General features: G+C 37.6%; 1 protein-coding gene across 5 annotated transcripts in view; it reads left to right on the forward strand.

Moving 5' to 3' along the window:
- Nucleotides 1-21,686, forward strand: part of RGS22 (regulator of G protein signaling 22) — a 70,713-nt gene that overhangs the window by 17,054 nt on the left and 31,973 nt on the right. For 3 of the 5 annotated variants that reach the window (XM_027692460.1, XM_027692462.1, XM_027692461.1), the window contains exons 5-15: nucleotides 947-1,032; nucleotides 2,913-3,078; nucleotides 3,552-3,708; nucleotides 6,419-7,037; nucleotides 7,596-7,757; nucleotides 8,795-8,975; nucleotides 10,653-10,729; nucleotides 11,270-11,375; nucleotides 13,058-13,183; nucleotides 14,731-14,832; nucleotides 20,538-20,732. In XM_027692460.1, coding sequence (XP_027548261.1) covers nucleotides 947-1,032; nucleotides 2,913-3,078; nucleotides 3,552-3,708; nucleotides 6,419-7,037; nucleotides 7,596-7,757; nucleotides 8,795-8,975; nucleotides 10,653-10,729; nucleotides 11,270-11,375; nucleotides 13,058-13,183; nucleotides 14,731-14,832; nucleotides 20,538-20,732 — 1,977 coding nt within the window. The remainder of the gene's footprint in view (nucleotides 1-946; nucleotides 1,033-2,912; nucleotides 3,079-3,551; nucleotides 3,709-6,418; nucleotides 7,038-7,595; nucleotides 7,758-8,794; nucleotides 8,976-10,652; nucleotides 10,730-11,269; nucleotides 11,376-13,057; nucleotides 13,184-14,730; nucleotides 14,833-20,537; nucleotides 20,733-21,686) is intronic. The other 2 variants (XM_027692463.1, XM_027692464.1) reach the window with 2 other exon arrangements.

Here is a 21,686-nt window from a genome sequence, read left to right on the forward strand (position 1 = left end):
TTATGGACAAGGGTGATTACTGCATTCTTCAAAATTATTAATCTCACCTTCACTTAAATGAAAAATAAACCTCAGATAAATAAAAGAGGTCATCGCCTAAGAGTGGAAAAAGTATGCTATTAAAAAAAATTCAAGTGTGCTGTGTGCCATTTCTAAGGGAAACCGATATGGAACACTGTGGCCTATAGTCAGAGATCTTTCTCCCTGCGTAAGTTCCTATGCATACATTTTTGGTTAACTCTCTCTGCGTAGCTTGTTGCTCAACACTCCCTTTCACTCCCCAAACCACTCTGTGGAGGCACCTTCCTTTCTGCTTTTACAAGGCACTGAGGCTCAGGCTGCCTGAGCAGAAATCTGTGGTGGCCCCAGGTCCTAAGACACTTAGGTTTCCACTATGAGAATTGCTGTGTGCAGTGCAGTTTTGCAATGATCAAACATAAAAATGCGAGAGGCGGTAACTGATTGGATTTCTATTTGTTTGATTTTGTTTTTAATATCCACAGCTCTGTCATTCTGGGAATACAACTTAATTTAAGGGTTTCTTACTCTTCAAATTCTAGAGGAAAAATGCAATAGTTAGTCATAAAATGTGATAAAGTCAGAAAAATTAGCAATTTCCTATTGTGGAAAATTTATGTACATTTAATTTGCATTTGGAATTGTACAGTAAAAACACAATTATTCAGAAATTATTTCTGGAGAAAAAACACTCATGAGTTGTTACAAAAGTTGCACTCTAAAATAGGTGAAATCAGATTTAGACCTTTTTAGCTTTTAATAGGAAAGTAAATTAGCTCAATTGTCCCAGCATGAAGGTGATGTTCACTGTATAATTATCTTCCCGAGACAATGCTTTTGTAGAAGGGAGATGGAGAGAACCAGTTACATGGCAAACAAAACAAGAAAATCAGGAGTACTGCAAATTTTGGCATTTCTTTTTTAATAGTGTCTTGATCGAGAACAAGCAATTCAGTGGATTAAGAAAGAAAGGCTTCCAGCATTTCTAGGAAGTGACTGTTACTTTGAATACAGGTATTGCAATCTTTTATGCTGTCTTTTAGTTTTAAATTTGTACATTATCCTCTTCTGTTTAATTAATCTTGATAGTACTCTTAAAAAGTTTTTGCCCTCCTCTCATTCTGTTTATTTCAGCATTTTAGTGATCTGGATAAAATAAATTCAGTGACTTTTTTTACTCGTCATTCTGTAATTTTCCTTGACCATGAATTACATCCTATACTTCACCGTTACGAAGAGAGTAAGAAGGGGACTTACTGATTTCTAAATTGCTGTTCCTCAGAGATATCATGGTAACAATGCATCCTTCTTTAATCAATATGTAAGTCATATAAATAGGAGTTATGAATCCATGAAATCCATTTGGAAAAAGCATCGAGTCCTTTCCATTTCCATTATTAGTTTTATGTCTTTGGGCCCACTGTCTGAGTTCCTTTTAGCAAAGTTCTCTGTGGGACGCCATGGCATAGCTGGATGATTTACTGTTATAAATTTGCTATATTTTTCCAGATGTCCTTTCAGCAGATGTTCAGGAGGTTTACTGTGCTTTTTGGGAGGATCTACCTCTGTATCCCTTAAGGTTGTGTCTAGATGCTGCTAATTATAGCGTGTTTCAGGGGCCCAAAAGGAGAGGTAGCCTGGCAGTATGGTTTGCAAAACTCATGTTTGCTGATTGTAATGACAGGGTAGTTACTGGGGTATAGACTTCTACAGTAAAAATTTCAAAATGTTTTATTTTTTTCAATAACCTGATGACTGCACTTAAGTTCAAGGGGAAAAGTGTGCAAAGAACTAGGAAACCATGAGAAAGTTCCATTTTACCTTTAGTAGCAGCTGCTTTATACATTTCTGGGCCTCATGAAACACTAACTTTTGTCTTCTGCTATAGCAAACTATTTATTTGATCAAGCTGAGTTGTCCAAGAGAATTACATAAAACTAACTTTAAACATGTACCTAATTTCAATTGCCATCAGTGGTTCGAATGCTTTCCTGAGTCAGAATCAGGATAAATTTAGATGCTAAAAGGGAAACTTGCATTTAAAGATGAAGACACTCCAACCATAGAATTAAATCCTATTTTATCTCAGATAGGGGGCACAAATGCAACTGGATATTCACTTGGTTGTAGGTGCAAGCATAGGCTTCATCTTCCTGTGGTAGTGTACTTCTTTCTAACTTAATTAAGTTCTGCCCCAGTTCTTGAGCTCAGAGCATCCTCACTATCATCATGTGATTCTAAGGTTGCCTTTCCTGAACATCACCAGGTTCACACTAACACGAGGTAGCACTGGAGTGCTGTTCAGTACTGTGAAATCCTCATACAGCAGCCAGATGAACATGAGAGTGCCAACTGTCTTGGTATCGTCTGAAAGTTCAATTAGTATGATCAGTGCTGTGGCATTACTGCTGGAAGAATGTTTGTATCAGGAACTGGAGATGTAGGGTCTGGTGGTAATATAGCGCTTCTGCAATCTGGGAGAATAGTTTTATTTTAGTGAACAGAATGTTCAAGGTCTTCTTGTCAGGGCTTGGGACTGCATAGATACATGGAAAATCATCCTGACTGAAGTCAATTTACTGGTAAAGCTTGATAATGCAAACCCGACCACTATCTGTAAAGCTGGTGAACTATACAATGGCAGTACTGGCATTCACATATGTAACAGCAGGTGAAGGCTGAAATAATAAGGAGTTGGACTCAATGATCCTTGTGAGTCCCTTCCAAATAAGGATATTCTATACTCTAGGAAAAAAGCAGATACGAAGTTCTCTGTAAAAATTTTATTTTTAGATGGATCATGGTTTTTAATTACCTATTCTATGGAAAAATCAACTGTTTCTCTGATTAAGAGCTAAAATTAACTATTACCTCATCTCAACATTTAATTTCAGACTAGCTAAATTGATATCACAGGTAGAATGGAGCAAGACTGGCATGAATTTCATTATAGATAGTGACTACTATCCCTGGATAAGGAAGCAAGACCTAAGTTCCCCCCATCCTGAGGAACATGACACTTCACTGACTATGAAGAAGTTCTATGTATCACTTGGCCAGGTAAAATAAACACATTTAGTGTTTATTACACACGTTGGATGTAACATCAGGATAGATTGAAAATATTGGGTAAAATTATTGTAACTGAGGTCACAACCTAATGAGACAACTGATTCCTGGGCAACCTGGTCTAGTGGAATTCTCCCCGCCCATGGCAGGGTGATTGTAACTAGATGATCTTTAAAATCCCATCCAACCCAAACCATTCTATGATTGTATGATTCTCTGAATAGCCCTTATATTCAAAATTCTTTGCACTATAAAAGGAGGTCCAAGTGTTGTAATACAGCTTAAACAGGAGCTGTGTTACAAGTATGCTCAGCTGCTATCATACAGCTCTCTTCACTGGCAACTATCCTTACAGAAGTCTACACAGACTATACAAAATCACCATGGACAGTAAGCCCTCTGGTCTCAGAAACACTGCTATAAATAGAGAAATTTGAATTGTTCTATCATATTTCTTTTCCTAGGCTACGGTTTCTCAGGTGAAGGATTGGTTTACATTAGCAAAACAAGGTGATTCCACGAGAACTACAGATTCATCTACACACCCTGTAACTTCTAGTCAAATTCAAAATATTCAGCATGAAAGAGACAAATCATTAGGTGAAAAAGATAGCCTCCTGGGTAAGTAACAAGTAACCCTATGGTTTATAACACAACTCTTATTAAGTGGAAAGAAAAGGCATTCCAAGGAATTGTTGCTAACTCCACTTATTACCTTCTGAGTATCACATGGTCTCTGAGGCTTCAGAACAGCATTTGTTTCTTTCCTTAGCTACAATATTAGGTGAAAATTTGATCTAGTAGTCAAGTAGTTTTGTGATAGTAGTAGCTTCTTTTCTTACATATTTCTGTGTGTATATATATGTTTCAGTTGAGGGTGGTTTTTGTTTTTTTTTTTCCATTTCATGTGTTTTGAAAGATAACCTTGTCTAGATTCTTTGGGTATTTGATAATGTATAATTTGTGTTGCAGCCATCTTCTTAGGGTATTTATGTTGGGTACTTAAGGGTCTTTTGACTGCCAATTTTTATGAAGCTTATAAAATGTAATCATTTGGATTCCTGTCTCTCTTCAAATTTAACTGAAATTGTTAGCAGGCTTCAGAGGTTCTGGGAGAATGATATGCATACAGATGCACATATGGACATACACCTGATTGCCTAGCCTTGCTTTTGCTTTTTACGCAGTAGCAAGATGAACAGAAAAACCTCAGCTCATATGTTAGGAACTCTCTCTCTCTCCCATTCTCAGAGGAAAAAAACAGCCATTCCACTTTGAGATTTGTATTGCTGGGACCTTGGAGTCCAATGGCTGAATGGAAAATTGGAAGGCATGATAACTCCAGAAGTCTGCCTTCTTCCCCAAACCATGAGGATCACCCCAGAAAATATATTGCTGATGTATGGATTATTAATGAAGTTATTCAAGTCACACTTGTTTGCAGCTCATGACTCTACCACTGTTTTGAGCAGTGCTTTGAACTGAGAGGTCACAAACGTATGATTCTTGAAGACACAGTCTACAATTAGAGTTCAATAGCTGAAGGTATTTGCTTGGACAATCCAATCTGAATTCCTTTCTCATTGCTTCAGTTGGATTAGGGTTATCAACTAAATCTTGAACAACCCCTGAGCCACTTCACTTTTTATTGCTCCAGAGCTGTGTATCTCTCCCCCCAATTGCCCCAGGTCTCCGTGTTTCCATTTCACAGACTTGTGTTGAAAAGCTATAATTTTTCTTTGTCAAGTGAAAACATTTGAAACAGTTTGGAAATAAGAAAAGATATTTTAATCACACTGATTTTTATATTAGTATCAATATATTGTCCCATAGACACTGAATGCCATGTTCCTAATCCAAGTGACTGTCTGTGACAGTGACCAGCACTGGTTAGACTTAGCTTATTTTTGGAGGAAATTGAAAGGAATGTCTAACTGCCATTGCCACTTATTGACTAGACCACCATAGAAGGTTACACAGGCTGATAACACTACAAATGTGAATTTAGTGGATCTGAGAGGTTTATCCCTTTTCTTTCCCAGCCCCATGTGGTGCACGTGCTCAGAGGTTGTAGCAGTCTCCTCAGTGACAGTGTTTTGCCTTAGTGATACAATGGAGCATGAAAGTCTACAGCTTAGCTTTAGTTACGTACAGAAGATGCAGATTATTCTGTAGTTTAAATGCTGTATTGATAGATGATATGAAGTTATTGTAGAGTCTCAATTTAATTATGACTCTGGATTTTTTTCACTTTCACTTAGATTCTGCTGCTGTTTAGGATATCTGTACTTATTCTACTCAGTTTTACAGGACTGACTTGTACAGCGAGAGCAGCATTAACCTAGCTAAGCAGAGTGTACAGTCAAGGTCATCTTTGCTAACATCCTTCAGAAAAAATCAATTTTCTAACAGTCTGGCAGAAGTAGAAAAGATATTTAAGCAAGTTAAAGCAGTAAGTTTCTTTTTTAGTGACCAGGATGGCACGGCATGCTTAATGGCACAGGGTTGAGGAAGGGTTGAGTAAAAGGAATTAAGTGGGGAAGTATAGACCAAAAAACCACGGCTGGTCACTGTTCTGAACTTCTTAGTTATAAAACATCTCTAAATGAAAAGAAGCCATTTCTGGGTGGCAGACTGGACTGCAGGATTGTTAAATGTTTCCAGAGTCCTAGACATAATTATTTGTTTGGTCATCCTTCTATGTCAAGATTTTACCCTACTGACAGAGGTGTTTGATTTGCAATAACCACAGAATACTCTGAGTTGGAAGGGACCCACAAGGACTATTGAGTCCAACTTTTATGTGAATGGCCAGTATGAGGATTGAACACACAACCTTGCTGTTATTAGCACCAGGCTCTAACCGAGATAGTCTTAGGATCAACATAAGCAGATAAAGAATCATAATTTATTAGCTTCCTCAGGCCTAAAAAACCCCCTATTCTGCTATATACTTTGATCAAACTATGACCAAATGCTCAGGAAGGAGTCAGGCTTTGCAGTGGATCAATGTGGTTAACTGATGTTGAGGACCTGGGATGTTTAGCTGAGCAAACAAGAGAACTGGCTCCAGAGGGAGCTGTTCCTGAACTCTGCTGCTCTGCTGGAATTCAACAGGGAATGAGTTTCTGAGTCATGGGGCTGAGTTTCTAGGCAGATAGCAATGGGAGAAGCACCTCTGCTATTCCTTCCTCTGCAAAATGACATGATGTGATTGTTCTGCAGCAGCAAAATATAAATATGTTGGATTTTTTAACTTGGCGATGTTGATATGCAAGAGAACAGTCCTGAATCAAAAGAGAGTTCAATGATCTTTTCTGATTTAATGCAGAAGCAGGTTCCCTGTCTGAGGAATGCCAACAACAGAGTTTCCTTTCCCCTTCAAGGACTGCATCCGCAAAAGCTGATGCTGCTGATGAGAGATCCAGCGAGGCTGAGGAGGGCTCTTCTGTGGCCATTGCTGAACCTCCTTCCCACAGGCAGTTAAGAGTTTATCTAGACCCAAAATGGGACAGTGCAGCAAAAGAAGAAAATGAACAGGAAAGCACAACTTTTCAGACACCAGAAGAACTCAAGCCAGCTTCTACTCAAATTGTAATGAAGGAACCCATTTCAGAACTGACTCACCAGCCAGCTGCTGACACTGTTGCCTGTAGTACTGCAGAGTCACACTTTAAACAAAGTTCTTCTCCGTTTACTGCCTTGGACTCCAAGGGAGATGTAAGAAAACAAGATCCCGAAGAAGTAAGCTTATGTTCAAGTTCTGAAAGTGGTGGGCCAGACAGCAGGGCTGCCTGGTGTCTTAGTCATGGGACTTATGACACTGGCAACAGACGTGAGTTTGAAAGATTCAAGAAGTTCATTAAAGGAACACTTGGGGAGAGGTACTGGTGGCTCTGGATGGATATTGAAAGACTAAAGGCTCTTAAGAACACTACAAGACAGCAAAGGTATTTCTCATTGTTTAACAGGTATTCCCATTGCTTTAACACTTGTAACCCAGCTAGATTAATGCAGGTTTTGAGACTTCGGAGTAAATTGTAATGTTTGAATAGAATAGACACAATTAAAGTAATCATGAGTGTCCTGACAAGGTATGTCTGGAATGACTCTGCTGTAGCTGATAAAACTCTTTTTGCAGAGTCAGGTTTGCAAAGCTTGCATGAAGTCAGAATCGCCATATTATTAAGGCTGTTTTAGACAGAGATTTGGAAAACAGATGGCAACAGAAAAAAAACAATAAAAGAAATTAAATTCACAAGTACGGCATTCAGTATGACAAAGTGCTTTAATGAAAGGCTCTGCTGGATTCAGATTGTCTGTTCTAAGGCACTGTACATTTTATCTTATACACAACCTGTCTCTAATTTGCAGAAAAATTGTTTTGGCTTCTGCCACTTGCAATTAAAAACATGTTGCATGACAGTACTTTAATCAGTAGGATGAACTGTACTCAGTTCTGTACAGCATCTGATACATGCTTATGTGACTATTTTTGTTGACTGCAGGCATCTCAGTAAGATGAAAAAACTGTACCTGCTGAGCAGTGGAGACTATTTCCTCAGTTCAGAAGTATTACTCAGGCTTGATCTACTGCATGGAGATCAGTGGAATATACGGCATTTAAGACAGATTCAGCCTGAAGTAGTGAAACCTCTACTTCTTTACTGGTATGAATAAATGGACAGGAATTAAAATTCTATTGTTTAACTAATTTCCATTTTCTTTGATAAGACTATTAGGTTTATTTCATCTCGCTTATCCCATTTCAATTATTGGAAGCAATGTCATTGTAAGTATTAACACATGAATTTTCAGTTGTGCCTAAACTACACTGCAATCTGCTGAAAAGCCAGGTAGATCTGCCTTACTGAGCCCTTTGTATTTTTCTGCTGGAGCATCTGCACTGCTCTGAGTGTCTCAACTAAACTTTAATCTCTAGCACAGGGAAACCCCTCCAGGCACAGAAGGTTAATTCTGTCCTAATCTATTCCCCTTACTGCTCTTCTCAAATTTCTGAGGGTGCTCTGTATATACGTCTATGTGGAATTTGACACTGAGACTTTACTGTTCAATGTCTGTCATAAAAAATGCCTTTTACATATTTACAAGTTAAGAGAGGATATAAAATCTAACCTATTTCCAAACCATAGGCTAAATTTTTGAAGATGTTCTCTCCTCCCCGAGGGGGATCAATGAATTGCAGACATAAACTAATACCTGCAATTATGAACTTTGCTGTGGAGCCTCATATGGCTTGCAGTGACTCTGAGATTAGCTCATTTGGTTGGAGCATGGTGGTAATAACAGCAAGGTTGTGGGTTTGATCCCTCTATGGACTATTCACTTAAGAGCAGGACTCAATCTTTGTGAGTCCCTTCCAACTCAGAATATTCTGTAATTCTGTGGTCTCTGTCCTGTGGCCTACAATCCTATTCTTTGCTATAGGATGGATGGGGCATATCTACTCATAGAAAGGCAACTATGTCATGGTGCATATATATTTATGTATAATTTGCTTTTAAATTTGGAAGCATGCAGTGTCTAAACATACCTTTAACACTAACTGATTTTTAATTCTAGGTGCATGTAGTACCATATCTTGATACAGTAAATGACATCATTGGAAAAAAACAAACAAAAAAGCGAAATAGCCCAATGTTTCATGGTTTTGGAAAGTTCTACTTATTAGCATTTTTCTCCCTAGGGGCCCCAGATTTTGTGTCACTCATTCAACAGCAATAGAGGCTGCCAGTGCAAAACTGAAGTTCTGGCACACATGTCAAGAGAGACCGAGGGTGGACATTGATCCTTTCCCACAAATAGTGTCATTGTTACCGTTGACCCAAAAGTCTTGCATATCTGGGATACAACCTTCCCTTCTTCAGGTAAGTAGGATCACAGCATTGAAAAACAAAGCTTTATCCATTAAAAATAATGACAAAACTCCTTAAATTCAATGGAAGAAGAATAATATGGTACTTGGTTGTTAGGAAGTCAAGATCTAGCAAGCTGGTATATTGGAGATTATTACATGTAAAAATGCAATAACATTTTAGTATATGTTATGCAACAAATTCCCATACATGGAGTCACATTATCTTCTCAGTTACATCCTGGCTATTTCGTAAGTCCTTTGGATAGATATTTTAGCTGAAAATTCTCAGAATTGCAAAATTAAGTATCTCGCAGTGCAGATTCTGCCCTTAAACCAGCCTTATCTTAATCCAGAGTCATTCGTACAACTTCACTGCAGTTACCCTGAATCCATCGTTCATGTCTGTGAAGAGGGCAGAATTCTGCTCATTTTCTATCACGACAGCCCTTCAATGAGCTACATGTGCTTTTTGCTTTCTACAGAGGGCCATGAACCGTACAACACAGAGCTTTTCACAGTGCGTAGCTTGCAAGTGGCCAGTTTAGTTTTGACTGTTTCTTCCTTGAAAGCCGAAATGTGAGAGGTAACTGCAATGAAGGTTTTCAGCAACACAGTGTTAAGCCTTGGGACACAAGGTACTTGGAAAATGTGAATTGAAACTCTGGTTCCAGTATCAAGAACTGAATGGGCTATTCCATAGATCTATTAACACACACACCTCTCTTACTTTGAGTTGGATAGTTTTAGGCTGCAGTTATTTCCTTTGAAATCTAATTCATGGAGATAATGGAGGAAAACAGTGTGACAGATTTCCTGTTCAGAAGAAACTGGGTTCAGGAGCTAGATTCCTGTTGCTCACAGCAAGAATGGGAGCAAGAAGCACCAGTGTCTTACAGTGACCAGTTCTAGCTTCACAAGGTGGTGCTAACGACCCAGGACTAGCTGTAGGTCAGGCAGACAGGATCGTAATTCTGCAGGTTTTCCATCCCCTGTTGAATTCAGCATTTGACAAAAAATATGAACTGGCACCATGAACCTCACAGAATCAGCAGATGGCCCATTTCTTGCTCCTATTTTTTTTTCTGTAAAAAATTTGGACTTTTGGATCTTGCAGTTACACTGTGCTTGCAAGAGCTTAGAAAGAGCAGCAACTCAGGGTGGATTTCTGAGGGCACTCTGAATGCACCTGGCATCTCCAAGAAGTCATGATTTTGTTCAAAATAATCAGTGATGCTGTGGCAGAATGCCCCCTTTCTCTCCAAGTCTGAGTGATTGTTTCTATTTTACAGTGAGCTAACATAAGGTAATCTTTGTAAACTTTCACAAAACATGTTCACATGCCCTTCACCTGACATCCTCTGTAATTTTATACAAAGTCCATGTAACGCATTTCTACCTGTTAAAAATGTAATTTTTAAGCTATAGTGGTAATTAAGGTATGCTGAGAAATCTTGAAAGATATTCAGAGATTTTTGCAATTTGCAGTTTTACATATTGTGATTGACAAGGAAAAACAGTCCTGAAAACCCCTGAATGTTTTTGAGCAGTTAATGAGAAGACATTAAGAAAACACAAAGCTGGAAAAATAATCAAAATTGCCTTATTTTTCTGTAAAGTCTTTTAGAAAAGTAGAACAAACTCACTGACAACTTTATTAAAACTAGCTAAACCAAATTTCTCTTTGAAGAGATCATCAAGATTACCACCTACCCTGACATCAAGTCAGAGTACCCAACAGGATGACATTCCTAGCAGTAGAATGTGGTAAGTACAAGTCCCTTGTATATCTTTCTGCACACCATTATACCTCAAATATTTACGAAAGTATTTTAGATACTACTGTTTTCATGAGTACTTTTCTTTAATAGAGTAATCTGCTTAGTGAAGCACAGTTATGGTACAGATTGTATGCATGGAGAATTCTTCCCTGGCTGATTATTTTCTCATTTGTTTGTGCCACAAACAAAAATAAACCCACAAAAGGGTTTATTTCCCCAAATACAAGTATTTTCTCATATGTAATAGTTGATATTCTCTACATATATTCATATTCTTTTAACCTGTTTCAAGGACTAGCCTAGCTCTCAAATTCATGCTGTGCCAGTGATTTCCGCAAGGCCACATGAAAAAGTGTTCCTTTACATTTTTTTCCCCTTTTATTATAAATTTGAATTCCATGTACTTTTTCCTCAGCTATTCACTGTGTCATTCTACCTCTTTTGTGCCCCTTCTTATTTGTTTATTTTATAAGCAGTCCTAGATTTTTCTTCAATATATGTTGAAAAATTTTTGTTTGTGATCCAGGTCAAAGTCAGTGAGCACAGACATGATTCATTGCTTAGCTTTGGATGGCGCCAAAGATTCAAGGTACCAGGGTTATAGAAAGTACACCTATGCGGAGTTGCTCCGTGTGAGTACTACTTGAAAATATAAGTTGTCTTGAATCATGAGTTAAAACAGTTTATTCTGCGGTATTAAACATGAAGTAGTCAATAATGGGGAGGAATTGTTTTGATTATATCAGTGTCACTGCTTTATGCAGAGGTATAATTAGAACATCAGCATTTTCTCTGTGCTATCTGTCACCCATTTCATAGGAAATCATGGCACACACAGAGGTTTATTTTCACTAGAAAGTGTTGATCTTCTCCATAGTGACCATGTGTTCAGTAGGCTGTTTTAGAGAACTCTGGATAAATGCTTCAGTGAAATTGTTGCCTAAGGAAGTATACCAGACTTACAGTGAAAACTGAATCTGCCTTACAAAGTCATTAAAATAGTAACATTCATAAGAGGAAAACGTTTCATTTGTACAGTCCCTCCTTATTGCTTATGTATATCTTTCTTTTCTTTGTTGAATTATTGCCTGCTAAGCAGATCCTCAGTCGAACAAACCTCAGGGGAGACAGGCTGCGCAGAAGAGCCTTTTCTTAGTAACTGTTAAAATGCTGACAAATACATGTGAGATGTCAACATCTGGCAATCAAAAATATATCCAAAACCTTTCTTGTTTGTGGAACAGTCTCAAAACAAACTGATATTTCATGGTGGTATTGATACCCATGGCTTCACAATTAAAAGAAAAAACATATTATGAAATCTGAACCCATTTACATATGCATGGGGTTTGCTGAGCACTTGAGCACAATGTTTATTTTGCACATCAAAATAATACTTTGCTTATTTCTTCACTGCATTCATTTTACTTCTTTGTTAATTTTTACAGGAAACAAAAGGCTAGTCTTTGCAACTGGGGGACGTTTTCAGTTAGAAATGTATATATAGGAAACGTTCACGTCATGAACTGTTAGTTTTTAGACATCATCACAGAGGGAGGAAAATACCGTCCATTTACACTTACAGGGCTAGATTGGAACTTACACTCAGGACCCCACAATTTGCAATCACAAATATAATGCAGAGGGGAATGCAGGGATTAGTAGTTCAACTTCATACTGCGAAGGGATATCTACCTACTCTGCTTCAAGCAGGTAGATACGCCTCAAAATATCCTTCAAAAGTCTGGCTTCTTCCTGCCCTTCTCCATCCCTGTTATTGTTTGGAAAGAAGCTGGTTGCCAGCCACCACCCTCATCTGTTTCCACTTCTGCTATCAGAGACAGCAAGTCAGCCAAAGTTTCTCTCTTGTAATCATCAGAAGCTAATTTACTACTTACAGAAGCCTCTTCTGGCTTCTCTATGAGCATTGACAAAATGGATGTATTCTTCCTCAAATGCTCTAGGAGCTCACCACAGCAAAGAGCATGGATTTCTTGCTCCCTGAATTGCTCATGATTTTGTTGATGATGTCAGTGATGTAACCCCAATAGACATCTTTTGTTCCATGATAGTTAAATGTTTTGAATCTTGACCAAATAGCCACCTGTTAACTTCTCTTAATTCAAAACACAGTAGCCTGAGCTGAGAAAACTCATCAGCTAAGATTGCATATGTAGTAGAAAATGGAGTCCAGTTTCTTGGGATGAAGATGCTAACTGAACACACTGCATGGCTCTCCATTGCAATGTACTGACATTTGAAAATAATGAAAGCCTGTTATTCCTTGCTATATAACTATGTTTTATTTGTCCAGGGGAAAAGTGCTGCTGGCAGTGTTGTCTTAGGGGGATCAAGAATGGAAAGCATGCTGCAGTCTCTTTATTTGGAGAACAGAGCAGGCTACTACTTCACAGAATTCTGTGAGAAGTCAGGGAATAAGGTATGAACATTTTCCTACTCTGTGATAATTTAGTCCACAATTGACTGAATGCCAAGTTATAGAGGGCAGCCAGACTGAAAAAAAAATGAAGAAAGAAAGATTGATGACTGGATGAATTATTACTTGTGAGACTTCAATCCCTCAACAACAATAAACTGTTCATATGTATATGCAAACTAATGACAGGTCTTAACCAAGCTGTCAGATTCTCACTGTCTCAAACCTATTGGAATTCTGATTGTACCATCAGGGATAAAAAAAAAGACTAATAATTTTTAAAAACTAGCCTTTAACTTGGCAGAAAAAATGAGGTCTTAACCCACAAAAACATTTTTTAAAAAGATGGAAAATCTGCTATGCTATTACTCACTATAATCTGCTTCCCTCTTACTTGTTGGGTTAGTGATGTCCAAAATCTCCAATGTTTTAAAAACATTCTTCTGCTTCCATGAAGCTCCTTGGATTTCTGAGAAACATAACACTATTTCTTCTCTGCAGTCAGCAGATCCATCATTTGTTGCTGGGTGTAAATTGAGGATTGGTTGGAACGAGTTATGAATCTGAGTCAGTGTTTAGTGGCTTTGCAGAAAAATTGAGTCTTTAGGGGAGATTTGAATGCAATCAAGATGGACATCTGTTTCACCGCTGGCACAATGCAGAATCCAGCAGCAGTAGCTAGAAATGCCTTTGGCTACTACAAGACAAGAGCCAATGTTTCCAAAGCTGAATACCTTCAGCTAAAAATGTTAAATATGTATAGATAGAAATATAAATAAAAGAAACTTACTTTTTCATTGCATCCGCCCTCATGTCCTCTAGCCTTTGCAGGTGCCAGACTCCTTTGAAAATTATTTGCTTAAAGTTTTCGCTTCACCTGTGGAGCCTATTTCAATCCTATGCCAGGTCTGGAAGGCTGCAGTTTGTGGAGCAAACTTCCCTACCTTTGTCTTTTTGCAACACATTCTTTACTGGCTAGCCATGGGGGTTTCAGGGTATTTTTAAAGTCTGAACCCTATAAGCACATGATTAAAATAGAGGACTTGGGAAAAGATCTAGACTTCTGAAAGATTTTTGCTGTTCGAATTTATTAAATGAGGCCAAGACTCTGTGTCTCAGAAATGCATGTAATAAAAATGTAATGATAGTCTCAGTAACATATGTCAAGTACACAGTATTTAATTGTTTTGTTTATTGCTGCAAAATGCTATTTTACCATGGCACAAACTCGGCATGTCCATTATCAGCATTTCTTCTTTAGCACTGGCTTTATGCCACTGAAATATGGTTACTCTTCAAATGTTAACTACAATGTTAACAATTTTAATGGCCAATTATGCATAAAGGATACAATAAAAGACTATCACAGTGATGATGCCATAAAATATGTTGTCCTTCTGCCAGTATGCAACAGAAGATTAAATTCATCTTAAATTGAGCTTGATTTATGATGACCCCAAGGAGCTAAATAATACTTGCATTGGAAAGTCAACCTTTTATAAAGCTGTGATATTTGGGTAGCAATAACTTACAATATTTTTCATCTTTAGTTGTGGAAGAACTGTGTGTACTTTTGGTTCGACCTACAGGCTTATCATCAGCTTTTTTACCAAGAAACTGTTCAACCTTTTCAAATATGCAAGCAAGCTCAAGTAAGTTGTAAATAATGTGTTTTCATTTCACAAATACATTTGCTCATTCCCTTCACAAATACATTTGTGCAGTGCAAAGTCTGAAAAGAAGATAGAAAGTAGAAAAGTTTCCAAATCTTGACAACCCACACCAAAGTAAATCTGGGTTGTGGACAATAAAAGAAGCTCTTTGGATTGTTTCCATAGAATTTCTTGATTCAAAGGTTAAACCTGCATAGTTTGACTTCTAGGCTCTGCTGCCTTTTCCCAGTTTTATCTATTATACTCAGTTTACCTAAACTCCCCTTTGCTACTCTGCGTCATATTTGGAAACCATCTACTTGGTGTTAACATCAGAGATAGTATTTTTTAAAACCATCTAATTGGGCTGTACCTTTCCTTCCATCTCCTATGTGGGTTAGAATTGCAGATCTCACAGTCGAGATCTCAGATAATGACCTCAGTAATGAAAATGAATCTTTGTCAGCCTGGCTTTAGTTGTTATGATTGTCAGGGTATCATTATTATCTTTTAACGATTGTCATCCTCCAAATAGATATTCAGATCCTTATTTAATGTCAAGTGGAACTGATATTTCCTATAAATGAGTATTCTTAATTAAACATGCACTTTAAATAAGGGAATAAAACAAAATTAAACTGCTTCACCACAGTGGTGTTAATGGCTGTCACTGACAGGAGTAGACCTATTCCATCAGGGAAGGAACCTGCAGCAGTGTGATATCATTAGAAGAATTCCAAGGAACTTTTCAAATCACTTTGTGAAACTTTGATCTGATTTTCCTCTCTAAACCTTGTGTAGGAGTATATCCTATCTGAATATATCAATATACACTATGTAATAGGGCAAAGCTACTTCACATGCTATTGGAACAAATATCTGTGGAGAGCAGGTGAGAATAATCTTTTGGTATGGCTTATGTTACTAAGCATCTGAACATCCTCGAATTTTTCTTCTTTTCCTTCTTGGAGGTTTTACTGGGGCAAATGACAGAATTTTGCATATTTGTCCAGAATTCTCACCTGAATCAGTGTTATTTGTACAGAAACTCCAAGCAGAGGCTGACACATGGATTCTTCCTTCTCTCCTGTCTGGGTAAACTGAACTGCTACCCTATTTAGTTGTTTTCCCCTCCAGCTCTATTTATGGCATGAGACTGTAGGCAACTGAATGTACCCTTAAGTCTGACTGTCTCCTGTATCTGCCCAGGCCTGTGTGTGGTGAGGGCCCTGCTCACAGCAGACATGCAAGTTATCTAGACTGTCACCATTTTCCTATGTATTTGTTGCAGGCCAAATTTTAGGTTATGGTCCCTGATGGTTTTTAATTTGGTTTCATTTCACACCAGCTTACATTGTTTCTGCAGTGGTTACACGGCTGAACATTAAGGCCCAGGATTTTTTTACTTATCTTATTTCCAGTGCTGGCCTGGTGGTGACAGCAGAACATCGTACAATCAGTGTTACCAGGCAATTGCAGAGAGTACGTACACATAGCCATTGAAGTAAATACATCAAAACGAAATATGTGAAACTGTTCCATTAGCATAACTAACAGCTGAAATGTAACATAACAAATCAACACATGTGCTGCAACATTTGGTATCATTCTCAAGTTTGCCTTTTAAGGCTGCAGAAAAATTATACTTGTTTTCGTTGGAACATGGTAAAGAGTCAAGCTGCAACCCATCTACAGGGTCTGCTTGGGGAAGAGATGCCTTCCCAAATTCTGTGCTCACCTTTGGCACAACAAAGTAATTCCAAATACTCCTAAGAAAATGTGGATCAGATTTGCATGACACATTGTCATATATATTTTACTATTTATTACAGAAAGAGACGTGCAGAGTATTCCGTATGGGTTCTGCCTGCTTCCTCATAGAAACAAGGACAAACCTGGATTGCTGTGTATCTACTACTCATTGTTTCATTTGTTGGGCATTGTTATCTTAGCTTTATGATAGAGTAATAAAATGCATTCCAAGGTGTATATGCATTCATCCAGGGAAAGAAACTACAGTGAGAATGAAATCTGATGGATAAGAATAATGACAAGTAATGACGGTAATCATCCAGGAACATATATGGTTTTTCACTATAAACATGCACAGGAGTGTAAAAAAAATTAAAAATAAAAGCAATAAAACCCCACATAACATAGATTTTGATTTTAAAAGAAGTTATTTAGAGTTAGAAAATTTAAAACAGTTGTGGGAAATACAATATTTTAACAGTAGAATCAGTTTAGATAAAGGCAGTTATTATTACTGTGAACTTTTAGGGTCAGACACAGGATTTATATTAGTGGAAAGTGATGATTGAGGTTAAGGCAGTTTAACCTCTTTGTTTAAGACCAGTCAGTGCATTGCATTCTTCCATCATATGATTCTGTCAAGCAGCTGCACAAGCCCGTCTTTTAGATCAGAGCAATATCCATGCCTCTGGGCAGCAATACAAAGCACTTGGACTTAAATCTTTCTTGCTTCACACCAAAGCCTGTACAATCCCTGATTTCGAAAGTCATAAATGAGGCCGAAGTCTTAATCTGAATTTTCTAAGCATTTCATGTATTCAGGTTTATGCCATTTTAAGTAATTTCAATATACGAACTGACCAGATTTCCAGATACCGTTTTGGGTTCAATCCATCACTTATTCTAATACATTTATAGGAAAATTTATGGCTGGCAAGTAGAACAATTCTTCATGTTTTTCAATAGGAACAAACCAATTAATCAACTAAGTATGATATGTACTTGACATCAAATGCTTCAGATTTTTGTATGAATGTGTTAACCTATAAGTTCATTTAACATTATTTTTCCTGTTGATCCCTTAGGAGATTGGCTAATACAATAGTTCCAATATTCTACTGAGATTCAGAAAACCACAAGAATTCCATGATATGGGAATCAAAAATATTACTTTTTAAAGGATAAAATGTATCTTGCAAACTGTATTGCCCAGTGTTGAAAGCTGTGAACACAGACAATTTTCCACTTTTTTGGCATGTCTAGAACTCTCCTCAGTTGGTTTTCCTGCAGTCCTTGCAATCAAATCTGTGCAGATCTACAGATGCACTTCAGCAAGGGACACAAGGATGAAAGCTCCTTCTCATTTCTCCCCTATCTGCAAGTACATGCATTCACTTTGTCACTTTGTGATGCTGTGTTTTTACTAGGTCAAATCCCATAGCAATGGATTCTTACAAGAATTCAAGTAAAAACATGGCATCCTTCAAAAGTGAAGAGGCCATCCTGATTACACCACAGAGGGCCTGATTCTCTGAGTTTGGAAAAGTGCATTCCTATAGTTAACTTAACGCCCTCTAAAATTCTGCTTCATACGTATTGCCCGCCCTATTGTTTCTGGAACAAAATATCTGTCTCTACTATGCTGTGGTTTTGAATATGAAATTGCACAGGACTGTGGGCAGTTCTGCAGGTAGAGACAGTGTGCAAAGGCAGTCCCTAGAATGGCAATATATTATGACAGTGTTTATGTCAATAGTTTTTGGCCAAAATTTCCTTAGTCTGGGCAATTTCTGATTGCAGGCTGATATTTTTTTGTCAGCTCTGAAGAAGACTAACAAATATACTCATTAACCTATTTCATAAAAAATCATAGGGCAAAGGAATTCTGCCTGAGGAACTTGTGGCATGTTTGTTTTAACTTCATTCTTAAAATTATGCAAAAATGATCACCCAGTTAAGGAACCAAGTTAGATGTGTATTAAAATATTGAGGAGAGAGTTTTGAACCTTTTTACCAATTTACAGATCCCTTGTGCGATTTTATGAGACATAACAGGTGGAGCAATGTAGTCCTAATCACAAACAAAATGGTTAACCCCTCTTTAAAAGGTCTATTTTTAAAGATACCACATCTTTATATCATTGGACTTGTCCCTTCTAATTTGTCTATTTTATACGTTAACTGGTTTTGATCAGACTACAACATGATTTAACTTAAACTTTATGAGTGTTAGGGCTCTTTGAAATAACATTCAACTTTTTAAATCGCTGTGAATGTAATTAATGCTGTTTCTGTTAAATTTAAATGTATTTGGGGACTTACTGAGAAGGGCATAATTTAGGATAAATGTGGTCTTTGTCTTCAGCTAGGAGTCTTCCTGTGGATGTCCTCTTTCTCTGACCTTACCCTAACACCTGTGTATCTTTATTGCACTGATAATGTGGGCCACAACAGCCACAAAACATCTTTGTTTTCAGTGATTAGATCTATGTAGAAAGGGTGTGGAATCCTGCATAGACAATAAATATGGTAATTGTAACAAGTGCTAACTGGGGGATGGATGTCAGCCATTGAAGCCCTCTATGCCTCAGTGACCTAATACCAGGAGAATCTAAAGGGTTTGTTTCAAATTGTAAAGGTCCAAAATAATGGGGATGCACTCTAGTGCTGTTGCTATTTGAGAGCAAGAGTCTAATAAATCAGAATTTAATTTAAAACAAACAGAAACATAGTTATTTAATGTACTCAAACATTTTCCCCTTGTATTTGAAATCTAAGCACACTAGTGTTTTATTACTGCTTGAACACAGAGTAAATGTATTATTTTCTTCTTTTCTATTGCTTTGTACATCTGCTAGTTACAGCTGGCTTTTTGCAAAATAAGGAAAATGAGAATTGTCATATTCCTGAATTCTTCATTGCCAAGCCTCTGTGATAATAAATAGTAAAAATGGACTTGTCACTGCCATCCTAGGGAGAAATTCTGATTTATGCTACTAACCTGATCCCTGACTGTATGTTTGAAAATGACTTTGAGAATATGAAGAAGAGAAAATACTTATGTGAAATATATTATGGCAGCATCTTTATTTCAGTTGAGTTCCTAGCTGCAGTCAGAATCATGATGTTTTATAAAGATATTCTGGAATATCCTCTTCCAAGATTTTCCTGGAAGAAAGTGTTTTTCTCTGAGTTTTCAAATGTTCATTTTCACATTCATGAAACCTTTAGAAAACAAGAATTTTACTTAGGGGATTAAGTAAGTTTGAAAAAAAAAATTGAAATAAATAAAACATTCCTCTATGCTTCAAGAGTCATCATCATGTCATGTCATGACATGTGGAATGGCAAACTCTGTATGTGTCAGATAAAAAGCATATTGTAAACCTTTCTTTGGTAAGGATTTAGACCTCAGTTGTACAGTGGAATCTCCTGCATGGATCCTGTACTGTGATGGAGCCTCACCAATGTCAAAAAACTGTATAAGAGAATCTTCACACAGAATATCATGTAGGTTTTCATTAATTTTAACCCTAAGTTTACAAATTACTGTCTATTCAGAAAAGTCAGATACCTTCACTAGTTGGCCCAGCACATATTATGCAAAACAATAATGTGACTTCATGAGCAGTGCAGCTGCTGTAACGATTGTAGCTATCTGAATCTAAGAACCAACCAAAAATCTCCAAGAGAAAATTGTGTTAAACATTATTTTTTGATCTAACCATTTTAACAAGTAGGAGTAAAAATGGCAGGGGGATCCGTTATGGCAATAACTGAATTTTGGACAAAGTAGTAATACTGGTAAAAAATAAGGTAGTTGTAATTAGATATATGTTCAGAATATACAGCAGGGCATTGGGGGACAAATATGCGTTAATTTCTCCTTCAGCAGTCTGTGACCATTGAAATGGATGATGGCTAAGAAACAGTTTTCTTCTCTTTAATTTTAGTTCCTTTATGCAACTTACATTGCCCCATCTGCCAGTATGGACATTGGACTTCATCAGAATAAGAGAGACATGATTTATCAGAAAATGGACCCAGCTTTTGAGGACCTTTTTGACCCAGCAGAAGAATATATTCTCACTATTCTCCTAGAACCATGGATGGAGATGGTGGAAGCAGATAAATATACTTATGGAAAGGTAACAGATCTGGATGACACCATGAAAAAGTCTTATGTCAGGGAATAAAATCACAAGAACCTTCATATGCAATCCTGTTATATTTATAGTCAGAAAGAGAGAAGTATTACAAGATGTTTTGCTTAGCCACTCCTTTCTATGTTGATATGTGGTGTAGGCTGAGCTTCTTGTGGAGAGCAGACAGCTCATCTGAAAGGAAGGTGTGGACTTCATAGACTCCATGCCTGTGAATTAGAGAGGAATGCATCTTGCTATGGAAAAATTTCTCTTTGCACTCAGCAAACATCATGTTTCTGTAATCTTACCACTGATCAGAAGTAATTTTCTTATGATGATTGCCCACAGACACTCTATGTTTTAATCATAAGCAGACAATAAGCTGTGTTTCTAGAATGTCGGTGCAGTGATACTAGGTCCATATTAATTGTATCAAGAATGGCATCAAGTATTTCTTGGTGTTTAGAATGTAAGTGCAGCTACTGCTTAGCATAAGAAGACGTGATATGGTGATCCAGCTGTATTTGCTCCAAACATTTTTTAGATCACTGCTCTGCTGTGTAAGGGCTAACTGCTTTGCAGGCCTCCTGAAGTAGGTGGCTCAGAGGTGTACTCAGTTCTAATTCCAGAAAGCTCTGAAGGCCTGAATTGGGCAAGCTTATGCAGGTCAGAAGAGGTGGCTGCAATCCTGACTGCCTTTGACAGATAAAAACAAGAAATGGTGGTGACAGTGGTCGATGCTGTGGCTTTCTGTTCCTTATAAACTTACCTACAAGTTACCAGCTGTAGGTCAAACTTCTTTTGGGCGCCACAATATAGGAAAGATATAAAGCAATTAGAAAATATCCAAAGGAGGGCTAAGAAAATGGTGAATGGCCTAGAGGGAAAACCTTATGAGGAGCAGCTGAGGTCACTTGTTCAGCCTGGAGAAGAACAGACTGGGGGGAGACCTCATCA

The sequence above is a fragment of the Neopelma chrysocephalum genome, unplaced genomic scaffold (assembly GCF_003984885.1).
Source record: "Neopelma chrysocephalum unplaced genomic scaffold, ASM398488v2 Primary Assembly neopelma1_86, whole genome shotgun sequence".
NCBI classification, from domain to species: domain Eukaryota; kingdom Metazoa; phylum Chordata; class Aves; order Passeriformes; family Pipridae; genus Neopelma; species Neopelma chrysocephalum.